This window comes from Castor canadensis, chromosome 2, assembly GCF_047511655.1.
Source record: "Castor canadensis chromosome 2, mCasCan1.hap1v2, whole genome shotgun sequence".
Taxonomy (NCBI): Eukaryota; Metazoa; Chordata; class Mammalia; order Rodentia; family Castoridae; genus Castor; species Castor canadensis.
In genome coordinates, this window is record NC_133387.1 from 58,570,606 (window position 1) to 58,588,606 (window position 18,001).

General features: G+C 35.2%; 1 protein-coding gene across 1 annotated transcript in view; it reads left to right on the forward strand.

The window, feature by feature from the left end:
* The first annotated feature begins 3,099 nt into the window (after positions 1-3,099).
* The window catches only part of Sema3e (semaphorin 3E), a 275,022-nt gene continuing 260,120 nt past the window's right edge, over positions 3,100-18,001 (forward strand). The window contains exon 1 of the mRNA XM_020155039.2: positions 3,100-3,767. Within this exon, the coding sequence (XP_020010628.2) occupies positions 3,653-3,767 (115 nt within the window). The 5' untranslated portion in view covers positions 3,100-3,652. The remainder of the gene's footprint in view (positions 3,768-18,001) is intronic.

An 18,001-nucleotide genomic window follows, 5' to 3' on the forward strand; every position in this document is an offset into this window, starting at 1 on the left:
ATCACGGCTATGCGATACATGGGTCTGTTGATGGCTTTATAATTATGTTCTTGAGATGTATTCCCATGTTATTCACCTTTAAATAATGTTTATGACATAATTTTTGTACACAATGCTCAATGGGAACAGCTGAGGGCATAACTCACTCCATTCTACAAGTGACAACGAAAATCACTTAACCTTTTATGTAGCCCATGTCTCTTCCTGGTTATATCAGTAACTTCTGCTGAAGTAAGTCAGTGATAGACAGAAAGGAATATTAGCAATTTGTTGATGCTATGCTTGTCCTGGAGTATGGGTCTCAAAGCCTGGGAGGTAAAGCCTGTGCATTTAGTCTGGGGAGGATGTTAAGGCATGGCAACAAATAAGCCAACTAGCTTAACATAACACATTTGGTTGCTTCTCATAGAAAGCCTGTTGTGTGTCTGATTAACTTTCCAGGACAACTATCTCCACTGTGGTGATTAGGTAATCCAACATGCTTCAATCATTTCATTATTAAGCCTTCCTTCCTTGCTATAGAAAGGATTTAAGAAAGAAGAAATTTCTTAGGAGCATCTATTCCACTGCTTTCGTCCAGATATAACACATATCACTTCTGAGCTAGAATTAGTCAAATTGTTTCACATACTGCCAGAGGCTGGAAAGAAATGTCTTCTGTGTGCCCAGGAAGGAAAGAAAGAAGGGATATTCCTCAGGGTGTTGGTGACTACTGTCTTCCAAAGTATACATGATAATTTTAAGTAACACAAAGATCAACATTCACAATTTTTGTTTGGTTTTGTATGCATTTGAAAGATATTAGTGACACATCAATCCTATGAGGTAATGGTCTTATTTTATATAAATTTAAGTTGAATTTTAATTGTACTATGCTATTATAATAAAAATGGTAAATGTGGCAAATCTAATGCTTTGATGTCCAGGACTAAATTTTAGTCCTCTCAAAAAACTCAAATTTTAGTATGTAAAACTTCAGTCAAATAGAAAACATGGGGTGGGTTATAGGAATCTGTTCTTTGAACAAGTACCCCCACACGATTCAGCAACAGGTAGTCTAGGACCAGCAACACCTATGAGTGGAAAGATTGTTCAAGAGGCTGGTTTTCTTCTGCTGTCAAAATTGGGTACCCAGGGACAGAACGCCCTGTGGAGGAGCCTGGAACTTCTGATTAGTACTGGTCTCTTTCCTTTTTTTTTCACTACCAGATTGAAATTGTTTTTCTTACATTGGTGGAAGACTAGCAACAATGGAAGGTTTTGGATTGAGACGCAACCTGGCAAATAGCAACTTCATTATTGTCATCTCTCTTCTCCACTGGTTTTCTATGATGTCTGGTAGTTTTCAATAGGTAGTTTGCCTCCTCACAAATCAAATACAGAATCTCCAGATATTATGGCTAATTCCAATATTCTTCAGTCTACTAAAACACTTCACTCACTACTGTCCATGGCAAGTAAGTTTTTAAAGCTTCCACATCCATGTTTTCCAAAGGTAAATAGAACTCTCTCCTACATAGTGTGACTTTGATGTCCTGATTTTTCTTGACTTGTATGTGCTGAATAATAAAGGCTTTTCTTATTTGGATGATAAGTTTTGACATTGATTGCATTCATTCCCCCCACAGACTTTTAATGGTGTGACTTTGTGTCTTAAACATTTAATGTTGAATATTGCCTTAATTCCACAATTCATTTAGGACAGGCACTGTACATTATTAAGTGGAATTTCAGTCATACAGGGTATTATTTATAATAAAAATTATAGGCACCACATTTACTTTCCTCAGAATCCTGCCATTAGATAATGCATATGAAAGTTGCTGCCTATTTTCTAGATTTTTTTCAATTCTGGAAGAAAATTGAAGAGGCTTTCGAAGGTATAGTATATCACAATTAGGTCTGTAGCTCATCAGCCTGCTTTTAAAATATGCAAGCACTCACAGAGACCACCCCCGGTTAAAAGTCTTTAACTACTTCATGTTGCTTTAGTGTTAAATAATGTATAGGGTTTGTTATCTTTTGTAGACCCTGGAAATCTAATTATTTATAATATCCAGTGACATTTACATTTTGCTAAATATATTCTGCTTGCATAAGAATGTATCATACTTAGAAAAATGGATGAAGAATGCCTGGCTTTACTTTTTGCTTATACATAATGCAAAGTACTGGGGTGACCTGAATTATCTTTTTGCTATAATCACATAATTCTAAACATAATTCTAAATCTGTCTTTTGCCATTGACACTTAAAATACAGAATGAGAAAAAGTTTTCATAGTTGATACCGTTTGTTTACCATTCAGCTCTCAACTATTGGGTCAAATATCTATTCCAGTTTATTGGTATCTTAAAATAATACCATTCATTTCCATGTCAACAGCTCCAGAGTGTTTGGTTTAGTTCTTGAGATTGATTGGAAGTAGACTGTAAAGTTGATCTATTGTGTTCGCTTATTTACACAACATAGTGTCTTGAAAATAAACTCTCGAAGTGCAGAGCGGTTGAATCCCAAAGTATTTCATGTTCTGAGACTTTTAATGCCTGCTTTAAGGCCCATTCCTAACTTCATCATGGTGAGTCACCTTATCTAGACCATGACTTCAAAATTTAACTTTTATTGAAGTTCAAGTGAAATTTATGCCTTGCTCTAGGAAACAGGATGTGCTTTTAACTAATTTGAAAGATGTGCCTAGGCAAATAATTTCATTCTAGTACATCTATGAAACAATCACACATGACTTTTTTTTTTTAGGCTCTTAGAGCACTTTCTTTACAAGAGTTAAAAAGTAACATTTTTAAGATGGAAGCAATACAAAAAGCTTTCATTGTGAAAAAAATATGGTAACTGGAAAAATTAATTTGCGTACAGGGATGGTGACAGATTATTTAAAAAAAAATGAAGTTGTATTTATTCAAGGATTAATCTTGGTGAGTGAGCTTTTAAATGCCCTTCTTCACGCCACATCCCTGTCTTACATACACTTAAACAGTCGCACTGTTATCTAGGGTTTCTCCCCCATCCCCGACCGGTTCTGACTGGGTGGGGATGCGCGCGGCACGTGCACCAGAAATACTTCCTAGAAACAGCGAGTGCTGCTCAACCCGGCCTGAACTTTCCTGCTATAAACACTGCGCTCTGACAGCAGCATCCCTCCCTGCTGGGCGGATCCTGCCACTCCTGGAGGGAATGGCACTTCTTGTTTTTAATTAGCGAGGGGAAAGGTGAATCGGCACTGGCTGTTCGGCAAGTCGCTGCACGAGGCTGACTCCGCAGAGGCTGAAGCGGCGCTGGGGGAGGCGGCGCGTGCGCTCCGCTTGTTTTCTGAATGAAACGCTCGGGAGCCGAGCAGAGCGCAGCCTCCTCCCCGCTCCGCCGCGGAGTCCCGCAGACAGCGCCCGGCGGGACGCGCGCTTCGGCTCCCTGCCTGGGATGTCCTAGGCTGCCCGCTCGGCGACGCACAACTGTCCCGAGGAGAGAAAGGTTTCGCCTAGCCGAGTACTGCCTGGCAAATGGCACTTTGCAGTGGTGCTGTCTGATGACAACGCGCTCGATTCCTGACAAAGCCTGTCTCCTGCACGCTGCCCCTGGAGGGAAGTCCTAAGTCAAACTCAAACCCGCCCTAGTGAGGTGCTGGAGTAGGGACAGCATGGCATCCGCTGGACGCGCTCTCACCTTGCTCCTGTGCGCTCGTCTGCTGGAGCTCTGGACAAGAGGGCACGCGGCCGAAACCCCTTACCCCAGGTTACGACTGTCACATAAAGGTAGGTTACCTTCTCGGATCCTTTTGTTTAAAAATGTACAACTACAAAGTCATTTAACATAGGCTCAAGGGCTTCCAAGACCCTTAAAGTGCACCTGAAATATTTTATTGCAAAACTCACCTAAGGTTCTAAGTACCTCTCATGAGTATGTCATATAGTTAATCTCATCTGAAAACAGTGCAAGATCACATGCCAACCTGGGGATGTTATTTTTGCCTTGTAAACGTTAGATTTTATTCCAGAGAAGTGGACAGAACAGAAGAAGGTAGGAAGCAGATTGCAAAAAACCTTGAGAGGAGAAATCCACCAAGTTAGCAGTGGGTATTTAAATACCAATGTACGTATTATGGGAACAGGGCTGTTGGGTAAAGGCTTTAGAAATAGAGGTGCAATTTGGTTTTTTCTTGTGGGAATTTTTTGCTTGTTTTGAGTTGATTTTTTCCATAATGAGTATGAGAGAAGAGAACATTCTTGAGAAGAAAACCAGTGCCCTACCCATGATAATAAAGTCATCACCATGTAATTAAAATGACTAACAAGTAATATAAATTAGCCTTGTAACTGAATTGATTATTGGAACATTTTTATGTGTGGCAAAGCAAAATATGGAGTTTAATGGCAATTGTTGCAAAGTGACTTTTATTGATTAAAGTATTAGTATTCATTAGCATCTACTCTTTTTAATGTATATTCATTTTGTTTTTACTGAGGAGCTATCAGAGTGTTTTATAGTTTAATTCTGCAATTATGTCTTGTAGAGCTACATCAAGTCCATAAATAAATGATCAAGAGATAGATTTTGCATCAGGACCAATAAAAACCAGTCAGGAATAGGTTTGATGATTCTGTCTGTAACCCAACAAACAACAAACAAAACCTGTACTCTGAGAAAGTGACTTTGCTGACTTAAAAGAAATTTGGTATAAATTATCTGGCAAGTAAGCATGTGTTTATCACCAACAATTAAGGGAGACAACCAATGCAATAATGAGGATTGCATAAGAACCATTTTTCGATTGTGTAAGCTTTTAAATTGACTCCCAGTATGGAAAAAACAGAACCTTGTATTTTCTAAATATAGGTAGAATGCTTACCAGAAGGTGGAACAAAAAGGGAGGCCTGCCTCAATTTTACATGGCATGAATGGTCTTTTTGTCTTTTTAGTGGACAATGGTAAATGTAATAGTGACGATAGAAAAATCTCATTTTTTAATATTTGAAGCTATTCTTGGTTCAAATAAATTACCTATAACACTATCCAGTAAGTAACATAAATTTAGAAACATATTGACACTAAATTTGTGAAGTATTTAAAATGTAGTGCCCAGCATTAGCACAAGGCTTTTGATTTGGAAAGATTTTTGATTATGATATATATATCAAAATCTCTATTTCTAAGAAGTTATAATCAAATATATCAGGATATATAATTTACTGGGATGGAATATGAACAAATAAGAATGTCAGAAATAAATATTATAAGTTGATTTTTTTTATGTAGACAATGTGTAATTGCCAGTTTTGACAAGCTACAATACTGTTATGCCTACTATCAACCTTTGTATCTCATTATAATGATACTTGGTTTTAGATAGCACAGTATATTTTCCAGGCTGTGATATTTCATAGGAGAGTTTATAATTTGGCCAGAATATGTCAAAATTCTTTGATACAAGTGAATGCCATGTATATCATTGTTATCAAGCTTATCTTTGAGATGTCTTTCTTAATCAAATAAATAACTGGAATTGATTTTATGAGTTGTGTCACATGGCACGGGGGTACAACTGCTAATATCTCTGTGAACTCCTACAAAATTTCCCTTTGGCTTTTCTTAATTTTTTTGCTAGAACCAGATGAACATATACAATATTATGGGTTTTGTGTAAAGACAGTGTAGAGATACCTGATAATAAAATGTTATTTGTGCATTTTATTTGGCAAAGTCAGCTATGAGATCACTCTAGAGATGCAGCCTGAAGCTGCAAATGCCTCTTGTACCACAGGTGCCTCAAAGAGAAGAAAAGAGCACACAGTGTCAGAGGAAGAAATTTGGTCCAGTCACTACAACATGAACAGCCTATTTCCCTTTCTACACTCTGAACTGAGTAAACTATTCAAAAACTAGGAGCAATGTATTAATTATCTGAAATCTTGAATGGTGTCAACAATGTTTAATTTTCAGTAGTGAGTGAGTTTACATAATTTATATTACAAATAGGCATACAGTCTTTGAAGGTAAGATGTACTAGGTATAAGTGATGTAGCACCTGTGTGCTGTTGCCTGACCCTCAGCAGCATAATCCAGTAGACTCTCTAGAGGTAGACTACTGGATTAATCCAGTAATTCTTTACATAGCAGTGATCTATGCCATATGGGAGAAAGGCAGTCATTTTTCTTATATACTCTACTTTCAAAATGGCATTTGAGAACAGAAATATCTCTTCCTGAAGAGGAAAAAGTTTAGGTGTCATCCACAAAGCTTGAGTTAATTTTTATAAAAATATGCTCAGAAAAATAGAGAATTCCTCCTTTTCCTTTCTTCTCCTTTCTCTTCTTCTGGAAACAACGTGTCCTTAAATAATGCTTGCCAGAAGGAGACCATTAAGATTAGAGTAGAAAAATGAGGTAAAAAGGCAGTATGAGGTACAGAGCATCTTTTAGCTTTCCAGTTTTCCACAGTCCTCCGCCTTTTCAAGGGGATATTAAATTCCTCCCTCTTCTTCCTGAATATCCCACCTAACCCTGATATTAAGGAAATATGTCAACTGAGGGCAAGCCTTGTGGATTAAAAACCAATTTATTTTCTATTGTTCTGCCTAATGTATTTTAGAATTACAAAATAAATTGAGTTAATGAATAAAAATATAACAAAGGTTAGGATGGCTAAGCGCTGCCCTGCTCTGAAAGAATTTTCAGTTAAGATTTGAGTTGAAATTGACTATATTAGGCACATTTTTTAAAGTTCATAAATAGTTATGTATTATAGCTAATATTATCTCAGTTAAAGAGGATCATATTGGTATGATTAGTACAAAATTTTAATATTCTGCTTCAAGAGTTTTCTTGAAAAATAGCTGTGATCCTCATGATAGATCAAGGAAAAAGAATGAAGGAAGAAGAGTCCTGGTGAATTCACCCACTTCCCTTTGTTGATATCTATCCTCTCCTTATCTTTTGCCATACTACATTAATGAGGCTACAGGGAAGGTTAAAAACCTTCTTGATAATGGAGTACAAAGAAGAAAAAAGCAAGTGAGTAAAAGCCTAGTCAAAGAAGAAATCCCAATGCACATGGAAAAGTCCAATCAAGGGAGAATTCAATCAAGGAAATTTAATCAAGGGAGTTGGCAGATGGGGTAAATGTTCAATGTCCCTGTAGAGAAAGACAACCATACAAGCTAAGGACAGTGGTTACTTCAGCAGACAATGGTCTCCCAGGATGTTTGGTTAAAAAGGCCATTAAATAAAGACATGCATATGAAAGAAGATCCTTCCTAAAATATGTGGACATTATAAATGGAGATTTGAGCATTGAAGATATATTCTTACACATAAGACATGTTATAGAGAATGTCACTATTATAACTATTTAAATACATATTTGTCATAGTTCAAAGAGCTCATGGATTTGATATCAGAGATTTCTATTCCAATACTGACTACGACTTTCAAAAGTTTACCCACTTTCAATAATGACGCATGTTTGTGCCCCATCGTCCTCAATTTGAAAAAGAGGAATAGTAACATGCTTTCTCTCTATATTTCACTAGGTTTTTGAGAACATCAAGTGGAACAACATTTATGAATGTACTTTGTAATCTAAAAATTGTTTACTTGCATTTCCTGAAGAGTAATGCAAACTGAGAATGATGAAAGGAAACATTCTGAGGAGAACAGCCCCTAGGAATGGCATGAATACAGATATGGACAAGTGTTACAATAATGCTGGCATAGAAAGCAGAAGTCAGCCTTACATGGCACGAAAATGCATGGTTTCTCCTGATACATTGCATTCATTCCCTCTAAATCCTGTCTTTCACATTTTTTGGCCTCTAATTATAATAAGTTAGAAAATCACTCCATAATTTGTACAGTTTTCAATATTCATGGTCAATATTTCTTTCACTAAAAGTGTACATCTATACATTTTTTACACATATCCGTTCTAGACCACACATTTTAGAATTCTTTCCAGTCAAGGACAAATTGATGGGACTCTAGAAGAGCAAAATGTTAAATTAAAGTTTTCAATGAACACCCTAGAGACTGTTATTTACTTTCTACCCAGAGCAAACAAAAACTGAGGCAAATGCTGAGCCAGTTTTTCCTGACCCAGCTCAGAGTTTTGTTTCCTCAGCCATTAACTAAGTATTATCAATAGTAATATTAGTCACACATCCCTGGGTGTTAATAAATAAAAAATGGTCATAGGCATGACTCATAAACAAAATATTTAAGTAGTATCCAGGAGCAGACATTAACCTAAATGCCCAGAACTACATCATGGAGTGTCAGAGAGAATTAAGTGATTGGTTCATTAACAAAGTTTATATTAACAAAAATTGGATAAGATGTAGAAAATTGCACTGTGCTTTACTGAGTTGGGTTTACACAAAATATGCTTTCTGTAGAGGAAGTCTGTGTAAGAATTTTAGGTAGTGGTGTTCTTTGTATTTTTATTTTTGCTATAAATATTGCCTATACATTACATCAGTGCATCTGAATATATAACCTAAATGATTCCATGAATTATTCAGTTTTTATTTGGATATTGCATATCATGGTGAGAAACTAGTTATCCTTTGGTACTGTGACAGGGTGAGGGGAAGTCAAGGTTAGCCAAAGCAGTAAATGGAGTTTATAAATGAATTTGACCAATTTTGGATTTGAGGATAATTTATGCATACACAACCATCTAAAAATTTTGTGAGGACAGTGTTATATACATAAAATATAGTCAATACCTGTTGCTCATGAATAAATACAGGTAAGAATTTTGATGTCATATCAAAATATTCTTTCAGAAACTTATGTTGCCATATGGTTATTTTGCTGTCCATGTCAGATACATCATTTAGCCTGAGATTTCACAGAGAGCGTTTCTTTTTCTTTGTGGGATTAGAACACTTCTCAGTTCCATAGCTTCAGTTTTATAACCACACAATAAAGCATCAAACTATGAAATTGGTTGTTTTTTGGGGAAATTGTTACAATCTTTTGAGTCAGTTTTATTTAATCAAAGATACCTATGGGAGTCTTCTCTAGAATTTCTTGATAGGAGAGTGTGCAAAGATTTACACCTTCATCTTAAGGTCTTTTGTGGTTTAGGAAGAATTTAGTCTTCAGGAATCCAGAAATGACACTTTGCATATATGCATGCTCTTTCACACATACCATCTACAGAATTAAGATGCTGAACTTATAAGTTCAGTATCAAAAAATTAAGACAAAACAAAACTGAAATAATACCACCTATAATATTTTCTAAAGAGTGCATAGTGGAGATTTAAATTATTTTCTTAGTATCAATGACAGGGCAACAATGTTACCAGTAGTTTTTAGCACATCTGATACTTTGGAATGTTCTATAAATTATATAAAGATGATAGTTGGTTATTTAAATAATATTTTTTACAGTAGTTTTAAATATCATTTGAAGCGTAAAAAGGAACCATCAGTGTTGTTAGCTATTCCTTAGAATTAAGCAAGCATTACTCTCTGTCCTCATGATAAGGATGATAATGGCAAGATTGAGTGTTATACAAACCAGACATTCTATGTGTGGAAATAAAAGAATATGTCAATATCATAGTTAAACCAAATATTATAGTCTCTGCTATTGAGAGAATATTTTCTGTCAAACATTGATAATTTCAAGAACCAACATCTCCATGGAATTGATAACTTATTTTCACATGGCCCTGTGGTGGCGGAAGCAATTAACTACTCAAGAAATCATTAGACTTGTAATGCTTGTTCATGATAACTCCACCTATTACCAGATCCTTCCGCCCTGGTAATCTTACCTTCCCAATGATATGGAGAAATAAAAGACTAATCCATTGTTTTACCTCATTTTTGACACTTAGAAATGTGTTTCCACTCTATCCCTGGTGACTAATTTCTCAGCCATCATGGCTGTCTACTTAGATACCTAGCTTGTAGCCTTGGAACAGTAAATGTAGCAAGTAGGTTAAGCTTAGGTACTACAAAATATTTTTACATTCTTATTTTAATGGCCTAAAACCCTAGACTTTGGATGAAGCATACCTAATTTCAATCTGGTTTCGAGCTATATGGCATGAGCAAGTTACTTATGCTTTCTGAGTATGAATTTCCTCATCTTTAAAATGGTAAAATATATAATTGGCAAAAGTTTGAAAGGATTATGAAAGATAAAGTAAATTAATGTAGCAGAATACTTAACCCTTAGGAAGCTTTTCATAAATTACTCAATGAATCAGAGGAGATTCAGACACAATTAGTCTATGCTGGTTTTCTTTTTTATTACACAAGCACCATGAGGCAGTTATTAACTTCTAATTAAAATGAGGGAAGATCCTTAATCATTACAGATTTTTACTTAAAAGTAAAGACTTTCTTTCATGAAAACCAGCTCTCACTGGAGTAGATGACTAGAAGGAATAGGAATATTGAAATCTCTCATACTTCTAAGTTACTATAGAATTATTTTGTCAATAATTTAAGGAAAGTTGGAACATTATCTGCTGGCACCTTGGAGACAACAAACCAAATCCACAAAAAAAAACATTACCAACAAAGGTAATTGTAGAACCAGCATTGTAAAGCACAATGGAACTAATATTCCAAAAGCCAGACTACACAGACCAAAGTTAACTAAACAGTGTCCTAGACGCAGCTATAAGCTCAGCATGTATTGTTTGCTTTGAAAGTGAAAGAAAGCCTTCTGCTCTGCCTTGTCCAGGACAAACAGGTGAGGCAGCTGGGAGCAGGGCGGCCCAGTTTCTGACACCTAGTAGGAATTCGGTTAATGTCTATTGGGTTGGCTATGTTCTTCAAAGGGGAATCTGCAGGGGATGGAGCAAGAAGGGTCTAAGGAAACTAAGAATCCTGAGCAAGTATTTATGGCTTCTTTAGTAAAGCATGCATTAGGGGAAGGGATGGGCTTTTCTTTGACTATTCACCTTCTTTCCCCTATGTACTTCAGTCAATGACACAGCAGGTACCTCCAAGAGTCCTCCTGAGCCATCATCCATATTCTCTCATCTATAGTCAGTCTTCTCTTTCTTCTCCTTCCTCTCCTTCCTTTCCTCCTCTTCCTCTTCTCCTTCTCCTTCTTTCTCCTTGTCCTCCTTCTTCTTTCCTTTATTGTTGTGCTGGGTGGGGGTACATTGTGGCATTTACAAAAGTTCATACAACATAAGTCTACTTTTCCACACACTTCTCATTCTTGGGTCATTACCAGAACATCTCCTCCCTTTCTCTTATCACTTCATTCTTTGGTTACTCTGCTTGTGGTTGGAATCCCATCCCCTCTCTTTTTCTCCTTCTCTATGTCTTTTCCAGGTAGACACTTCATATTTCCTACCTACTTGCTAAGCCAGAAGTGAAAAGAAAATATATTTTCTTTCAGTTTATCTTCAGCACATCTTTCATTTTTATTGTCTAATTTGATGACTAGAATACATGACCTTTACATTTTAAAAAAAGTTTACACTCATTAGATATCCAAAATTTGTGACTTAGGAAATAATGAGATATGAAATGAATAGTTTGATTAATAGGCATCCAGACATTTTGACCTCTTTACTTAGCCTGATGCCCACAGGTGTCATGGGATACCATGGGATTTGGCAATGGAAGAGGAGAGAGATGAGTGTACTGGACACAAGAAAGCCTAACCTGCCAGTCCATGTACTCTGTACCTAAACTTATTTAGGTTTGATTGCTCTGCATTTTGAGCTTTAACTCGGGAAAAGCAAGATATAAAGGGAGATTTATTTACAGGATATAGCAGGAGAACAACATCTCTAAGGATAAGTATCAGTGTTGATTTTAAGTAGAATCAGAGAAGAACAGAGGCAAAGAAAATGGGAATAAAAGAGGTCGGAGATAGAGACTAGCTGGGGACACTGACTCTTTCCTTCCTGACCAGTCACCTCTCAGGAAATCATGGGAACTGAGGAGGGCTTTACATTCGAAGATCAAGATATACTGTGAATTGAAAACCAAACAGAAAATGTGCTCACAGCATTGCATAGAGTTATTTACTGCTCTCTATTGCTCTTTTTCTGAGTCAAAAAGTTTATTATAGACCATGTGATATCATCTCAGGTCTTTTCCAATTCTAGTAACTAAGATTCCTTTCTTTCTCTTACAGACCTCCCATGCATTTAATTTCTCCAAAATACTTTGGATAATTTTTTTAGAAAACTGTGTTGTAGTGGAAAGAATATGGACTCATAATTTTAAAATCCTGGGTTTGAATCCACAGTACACCTTATTTGATATGGTGTTATTCTTGCTAAATCATTGAACTTCTAGATTAGTTTCCTCATGATTGTAAAGAAACTAATGAATAGTGTCTTTTTAGCTCATATGATTGTTGAAGAAAAACAATTAAATGTATCAGAATACAGATGTAAGACATGATATAATGAAGTTTTATAACATTGTTAAATTGATGTTATTGTCTTTAAATATATTTTGAGTTGTTTGTAAGATCTAGTGGATAGAATAAAATTATTTATTCAAGTCATTTGTAAAATGTGTAGTTACTGAATAGATGATTGTTGTCTATTGAACTGTAAACACATTTAAAAAACTGGCTTCCACATTATTGTCAAAATAATAAAATTATATGGGCTAACTTTATTTTTATAAGAGGTGGAACTACTGCTAAATTGAAATGTCCAAACAACAGCATAAGTCTTGATAAATATACTTAGTTTCATAGATATCTAACTATATTACCATTTGCTACCTATTTTTAATTATGTATGATGTACATATCGTTATTGATCACAACTTAGCATATTAGTTTAGCATGTTTTTAATAATGGTTGATGGTATAAATTGTGGCACATATTGATGTATTGAGTTCATGTGAGAAAACTTCTAATCTTGCTCAATTGTAGAAAAGCCTTTTGTGATATTTCAGAACTCCTTCATCTCTCAATGGGAAGTTTTCCTGGACTGATGACATCAGGATATCACTCAATACTTCATTTCTTTGCTACACGTTATAGTCTCCCCTGAGGGATTTAGGAGCTTGCGTGTCTTTTCAGGAAAGACATGTTCATTCAATGATTTCCTTATCCATGAATAACACAGAATGAGCCTCATCAATGCGTCAGATACTGAGCAGCTGGCTAGAATTTTAAGAATAAAATGGAGTTGTAAATGAAAGGAAAACAAGAAAGCAAGAGTCAATCCTGATGAATAGTATATAGGAGGCTGGACAAGAAGCTATGAGGAAATTATCACTTTTTTTTTACTTTATATTGTACCATCACTGCCCTTCTCCTGCAGTCATCCCATTACATGTAATGCTGTGTATCCTACCTAAAACACATCCCTTGTAGATACAAATTGGCTTAATTTGACTTTACTACACATAATAGCATCACATATGCTCTTTGAACATGCTGAATTAAATTTCTCCTATTTTCATATGGATTTGAGGAATTCCCCTTTTCTTTATATCAGTCATACATGATTACTGAAAATTTACAAGTAGATTTTGAAAAATTTGAGGTCAGTTATATTGTATTTTATTTGATTGAATTCTTAGAATATAATGAATCTTAAAATAAGTATATTTTATCTGTTGCATTCAATATATAGAACTTAATTGCTATATTTAGTAACATCAACATCAGCATTTGTTTTTGGTTAGATGCCACATAAAAATGTGTTCCTGACAGAGATAAAAAGATTGAATGATGGGAAAAGGAAGCAGTGAGAAGGCAGGAATAATGAGAATATTTACCTTCTTTCTCCTCTTTAAAACATGAGGTCCCAGATGCTCTTCTGTCTTCCATTGCAAAAATTCTATAGAGGAATCCAGAAAAGCTTTAAATTGATTCTGGGTGTTATTGTATGATGCAGTTTTCTACAGACAGTTGTTTGAATTTATATGGGTCACTCACATGATTTTGTTATGTTATTTATTCTTTCTTCTCATTTGCTCCAGTCAGGATCTCCCAATTCCAGCATGGCATCTCATTGTTCTCAACCCTGGTAAATTCTGAAGAAAGAGACAAAGAACTAATACATAAAAATTGTGACAGCAGAAATCAGAGAAAGACTTCTGAAGGAGTAATAACTTACTTAACTTTTTTTTTGAACTATGTCCTGAATAGCCAAAACCAAGAGATTTTTGTTTTTATTTTATCAATTTGTATCTGTGCAATGGTGTTGTTATGGATGATTTGACCATGTGGCCTTTGATTTATCATTTTAAACATGTAGCTATTGGCAATAATACAGTGAGAAGAAAAAGCAGTGGTTATAAGTTTTATAGTATTCTTAGTTTATGCTAGGCATTTTAACTTATTTTAACTTCAGTTGAGAGATAATTTATATAAATTTCATCTTATTAAGATTTATTATATCAATAAGCCTACAAAATATTTTTTCATGTGTGAGTTTAGTTTATGAAAACCAATTGATAATATGTTTTGATATACTTATGCTTTTTTTCTTTTTGGCACTAAACTGATTAAATACAATAAACTTGTGCAAAACTACAAACTAATAGACATTAGCATAAATGCCAGATCAGAAGAAAGCACAGATTTTTCACTGTCTTTTACTACTATGAGGATCAAATAAAAATATAAACAGGAAGGAAATATTATGTTTAGAACTTAGAATCAGGCTAGCAAAATAAAAATGCAAGGTGAGGCCTGGTGGCTCGTGCTTATAATCCCAGCTGTTTGGGAGGAGCGGTGGGAGGACTGAGGTTCAGGTCCAGTGTGGGAAAATGTTAGAGAGGCTGTGTCAAAGGACAAGTCAGACATGGTGGTATACTACTGTAATCCCAGCTAAAAGGGAGGATCTCGGTCTGAGGCCAGTTCTGGGCAAAAGCACATGACCATATCTGAAAAATAAAAAAGCAAAAGGGCTGGGAGTATGGCTCAAGTGATGCAGTGCTTCTAGCAAGTTCAGGGCCCAGAGTTTAAGCCCCATGACCACCTAAATAAATAAATAAATAGAAAGCAGCATCATTTCTATCATTTTCAACAAGGCAAAAATATTATTTTTTTTCAAAAAATTGGAAAAATAAAAATATTCCTTTTGAGAACAACTTTTTTATGAAAGTAATGTAACTAATGTCTCTGTATCTCAAGAAAAATAACAAGAACAAGTAAGTAACAATACACAAAAAAACAAAGAAAAATTTCTAATGTAGCATTATAACAGTATGTGTGCTTATGTATTTCTAGCTGGATGAATGCTATCTGGCAGGTATTTCATACTTGCTAAGAATGAATACTAGAATAGTATGCTTACTGTCAGTTTAGAAGCTGTACTGGCTTGAGTTAATCATATGATATATTTTTTGAATAGATATACCACTCATATTTAAAATATAAGTAACGGAGAAAAGGAAAATTTTCCAAAGGTAAATGTTATAATTATAGCATAATTTTACTAGTGTGAATACTCAGTTATAGATATCACTGTACATGTTCACTAATTTGAGAAAGAAAAATACGTCCTTTATATTTCTTCCAGAAAGAAAAAAGGAAGATGAAGAAAGTATATAAAATGTGGAGTGAATTTCATAAGCTCCTGAAAATATCAGTTTTGACACTAAATTGTTAGTCATGAGAATCAATGTTCAAACTTGGTTTCCTTGTTATTCCCTAAAGCAAAATTCCCTTGTAGTAATATTTAAGTAACCATAGGAAAAAGAAAAACATTTTAGTTAAGTCAATTATGCTTCCAATTAAAAAACTGAAATTCATCTTCATCATTATAGTTCTCAGAAGTAAGACAAAAGTTATGCACTGGGCACTGCTTTTGACAGATTTTTTTGCCAAATGTTTTTTACTTGCTCCAAAATATGTATGCCCAAATTGAAGTCTGATATATTTTAGGATTGTAGAAGAATTTTTCATATGGGAAGAAAAAAGAGCATTCTCTAAGTCTAAAAAATCAATAACTTGAACAAGAATAAAAACAAAAGTAACAATAAGGTCTTCATGCTAATGGGTCAGTAATCACTCAGAAACACTTTGGATGCCTTTTATAGTATTGGCCTCTGGGGATGTAAATAAATACAAAGCTAGAACTTTATTATATGCAGTTTTATTTTAGAATATGAAATTATGCTTATTAGACATCTACATTTCTATCTTAGTCAACATATAGTAACCACAACATATTGTTCTAGGATAAATTTACCATTGTCCTCTCACTATTAATTTATATCCACTGAGTAGTTAGATAGACCTTGGAATTGCTTCATTTTTGAATGTGCAGAATAATGTTAATGTGTGAAAGCAAATACACAATTGCTATTGGCTCAGATTTGCTACTGGTGGGAAAACTGTGGCGAAAAAGGCAGTGCTGAGGGAGCAGCCCTGTGAATGGCTTGGGTAATACCACAATTTGTTGCTAATTGAACCTCCATCTTCATTTCTGAGGCTCTCCCTGGCAGGCTCCAACTTCCCATTCATACTGCTAGCCACTGAAATTTCCCTTTGTCTTCACTATTTTCTTCCTTTTAACAAATAGGACCAGCTGCTACTGCAGCCGGTTGCCCACACTCCCCCAAACTGCTCTTGCTGAGGACGGCAGCCAGAGTAAGGAATAACAGCTGGGATTGGCTTATTTTGGCATCTAAATAATTTTGGGTGGGTCCATTGCTAACTTTATTATTTCATTTAATTTTATAGTCTTTTCTTCTGCTGAACTTTATAAAACAGATAAATGATGTTTTTTAAAAATGTTTTCCTCATCTATGACTCGCTTGTACTTGCTTGCTCAAGAGAGGAAAATTGATTCATTTTCATTGTTAGTTTTCCTCCAAATTTTGAGCCTTTTTATTTTTTTTAGAAAAGAAATGTGATAGAAACATATTTAGTAGTGTGACTTTAGACAAAATAAATAACATCTTTCTTATTGCTTGTGATACAGATTAAATGAAAGAATTTTTCATATATTTAGAATAGGGCCTGACACATAGTAATTGGTAAATAGATGTTTGATAAGAAGAAAGCCAAAGAGAAAGAGAAACACAGAAAATGACAGAGAGAAGGAGAGAGAGAGAGAGAGAGAGAGAGAGAGAGAGAGAGAGAGAGAGAAGACAAGAAGGAGAAAAGGAAGTAAGGAGAGAGGAATTGTGAAACGGAAAACTAATTGTACTTAGGTATTTAGCATTTTATGCATCTGCTCTAAACAAAAAATAAAATCTCTAATTAGAAAAGATCCTAGTTTAGAAAAACTGGTGTAATTTTTTAAAATCAAAGAATATTTTGAACATGGGACTTTTATCAACTACAGCCCACTCTGTGGAGCAGTCATGTCCATGGCATCCTTAAGGTGGTCAAACAGGTTTATATCATTTCTAATTCGTGCATGTTTATGGAAGGGGAAATCATCCCCTGACAGAAAAGTTCATTCAATTGTTTAATATTGCAGTGAAGAGAAAGTATTTGCCTATGTAATCCCAAAGTCAGATTAATCTTCCAACATTTTGTGTTAATTCTTTCCTTTAATGCCACCAGGACACAATTCATGACAGATTTCCAGACGTTTAAAGACGTTATCATGTCCTTTTGTTGTAGGTGAATGTTCCGCATACGTTGGATGGCTAAGACTGTGTTGCCCCTGCTCTGATCATGTTCCTATACAATAGTGTCTCTTCTAAAGTGGAGTGCCATAGTTCATACCCCAGGAAGGGCCACCTGGTTCATAGAACAGTGGTGTTAACTGGCGACTTTTATTTATTAAAGCCACCTGAGTTGACAGTAGCTTATTTGGCAAATATGCCACTCTATTCACTTATATTGAAGTTGCTGTCAGTCCTTCTAAGAGTTTTCACATAGACTCACTTAAGTTAGCTTTTTCCTTTATTTCATGTGTGTGCTTCATTTGTTGAAGTTAAGAAATCCCTTTTCTGCTTGCTCAAAGCATAGTAACAGCATTTAGTGCCCTAGAAAGGACATGGGCTTAGGAGCGAGACATTCCTGGATTCAAACACTAGTTCTGCTATTGTGTCCTTGCTAAATTTGAT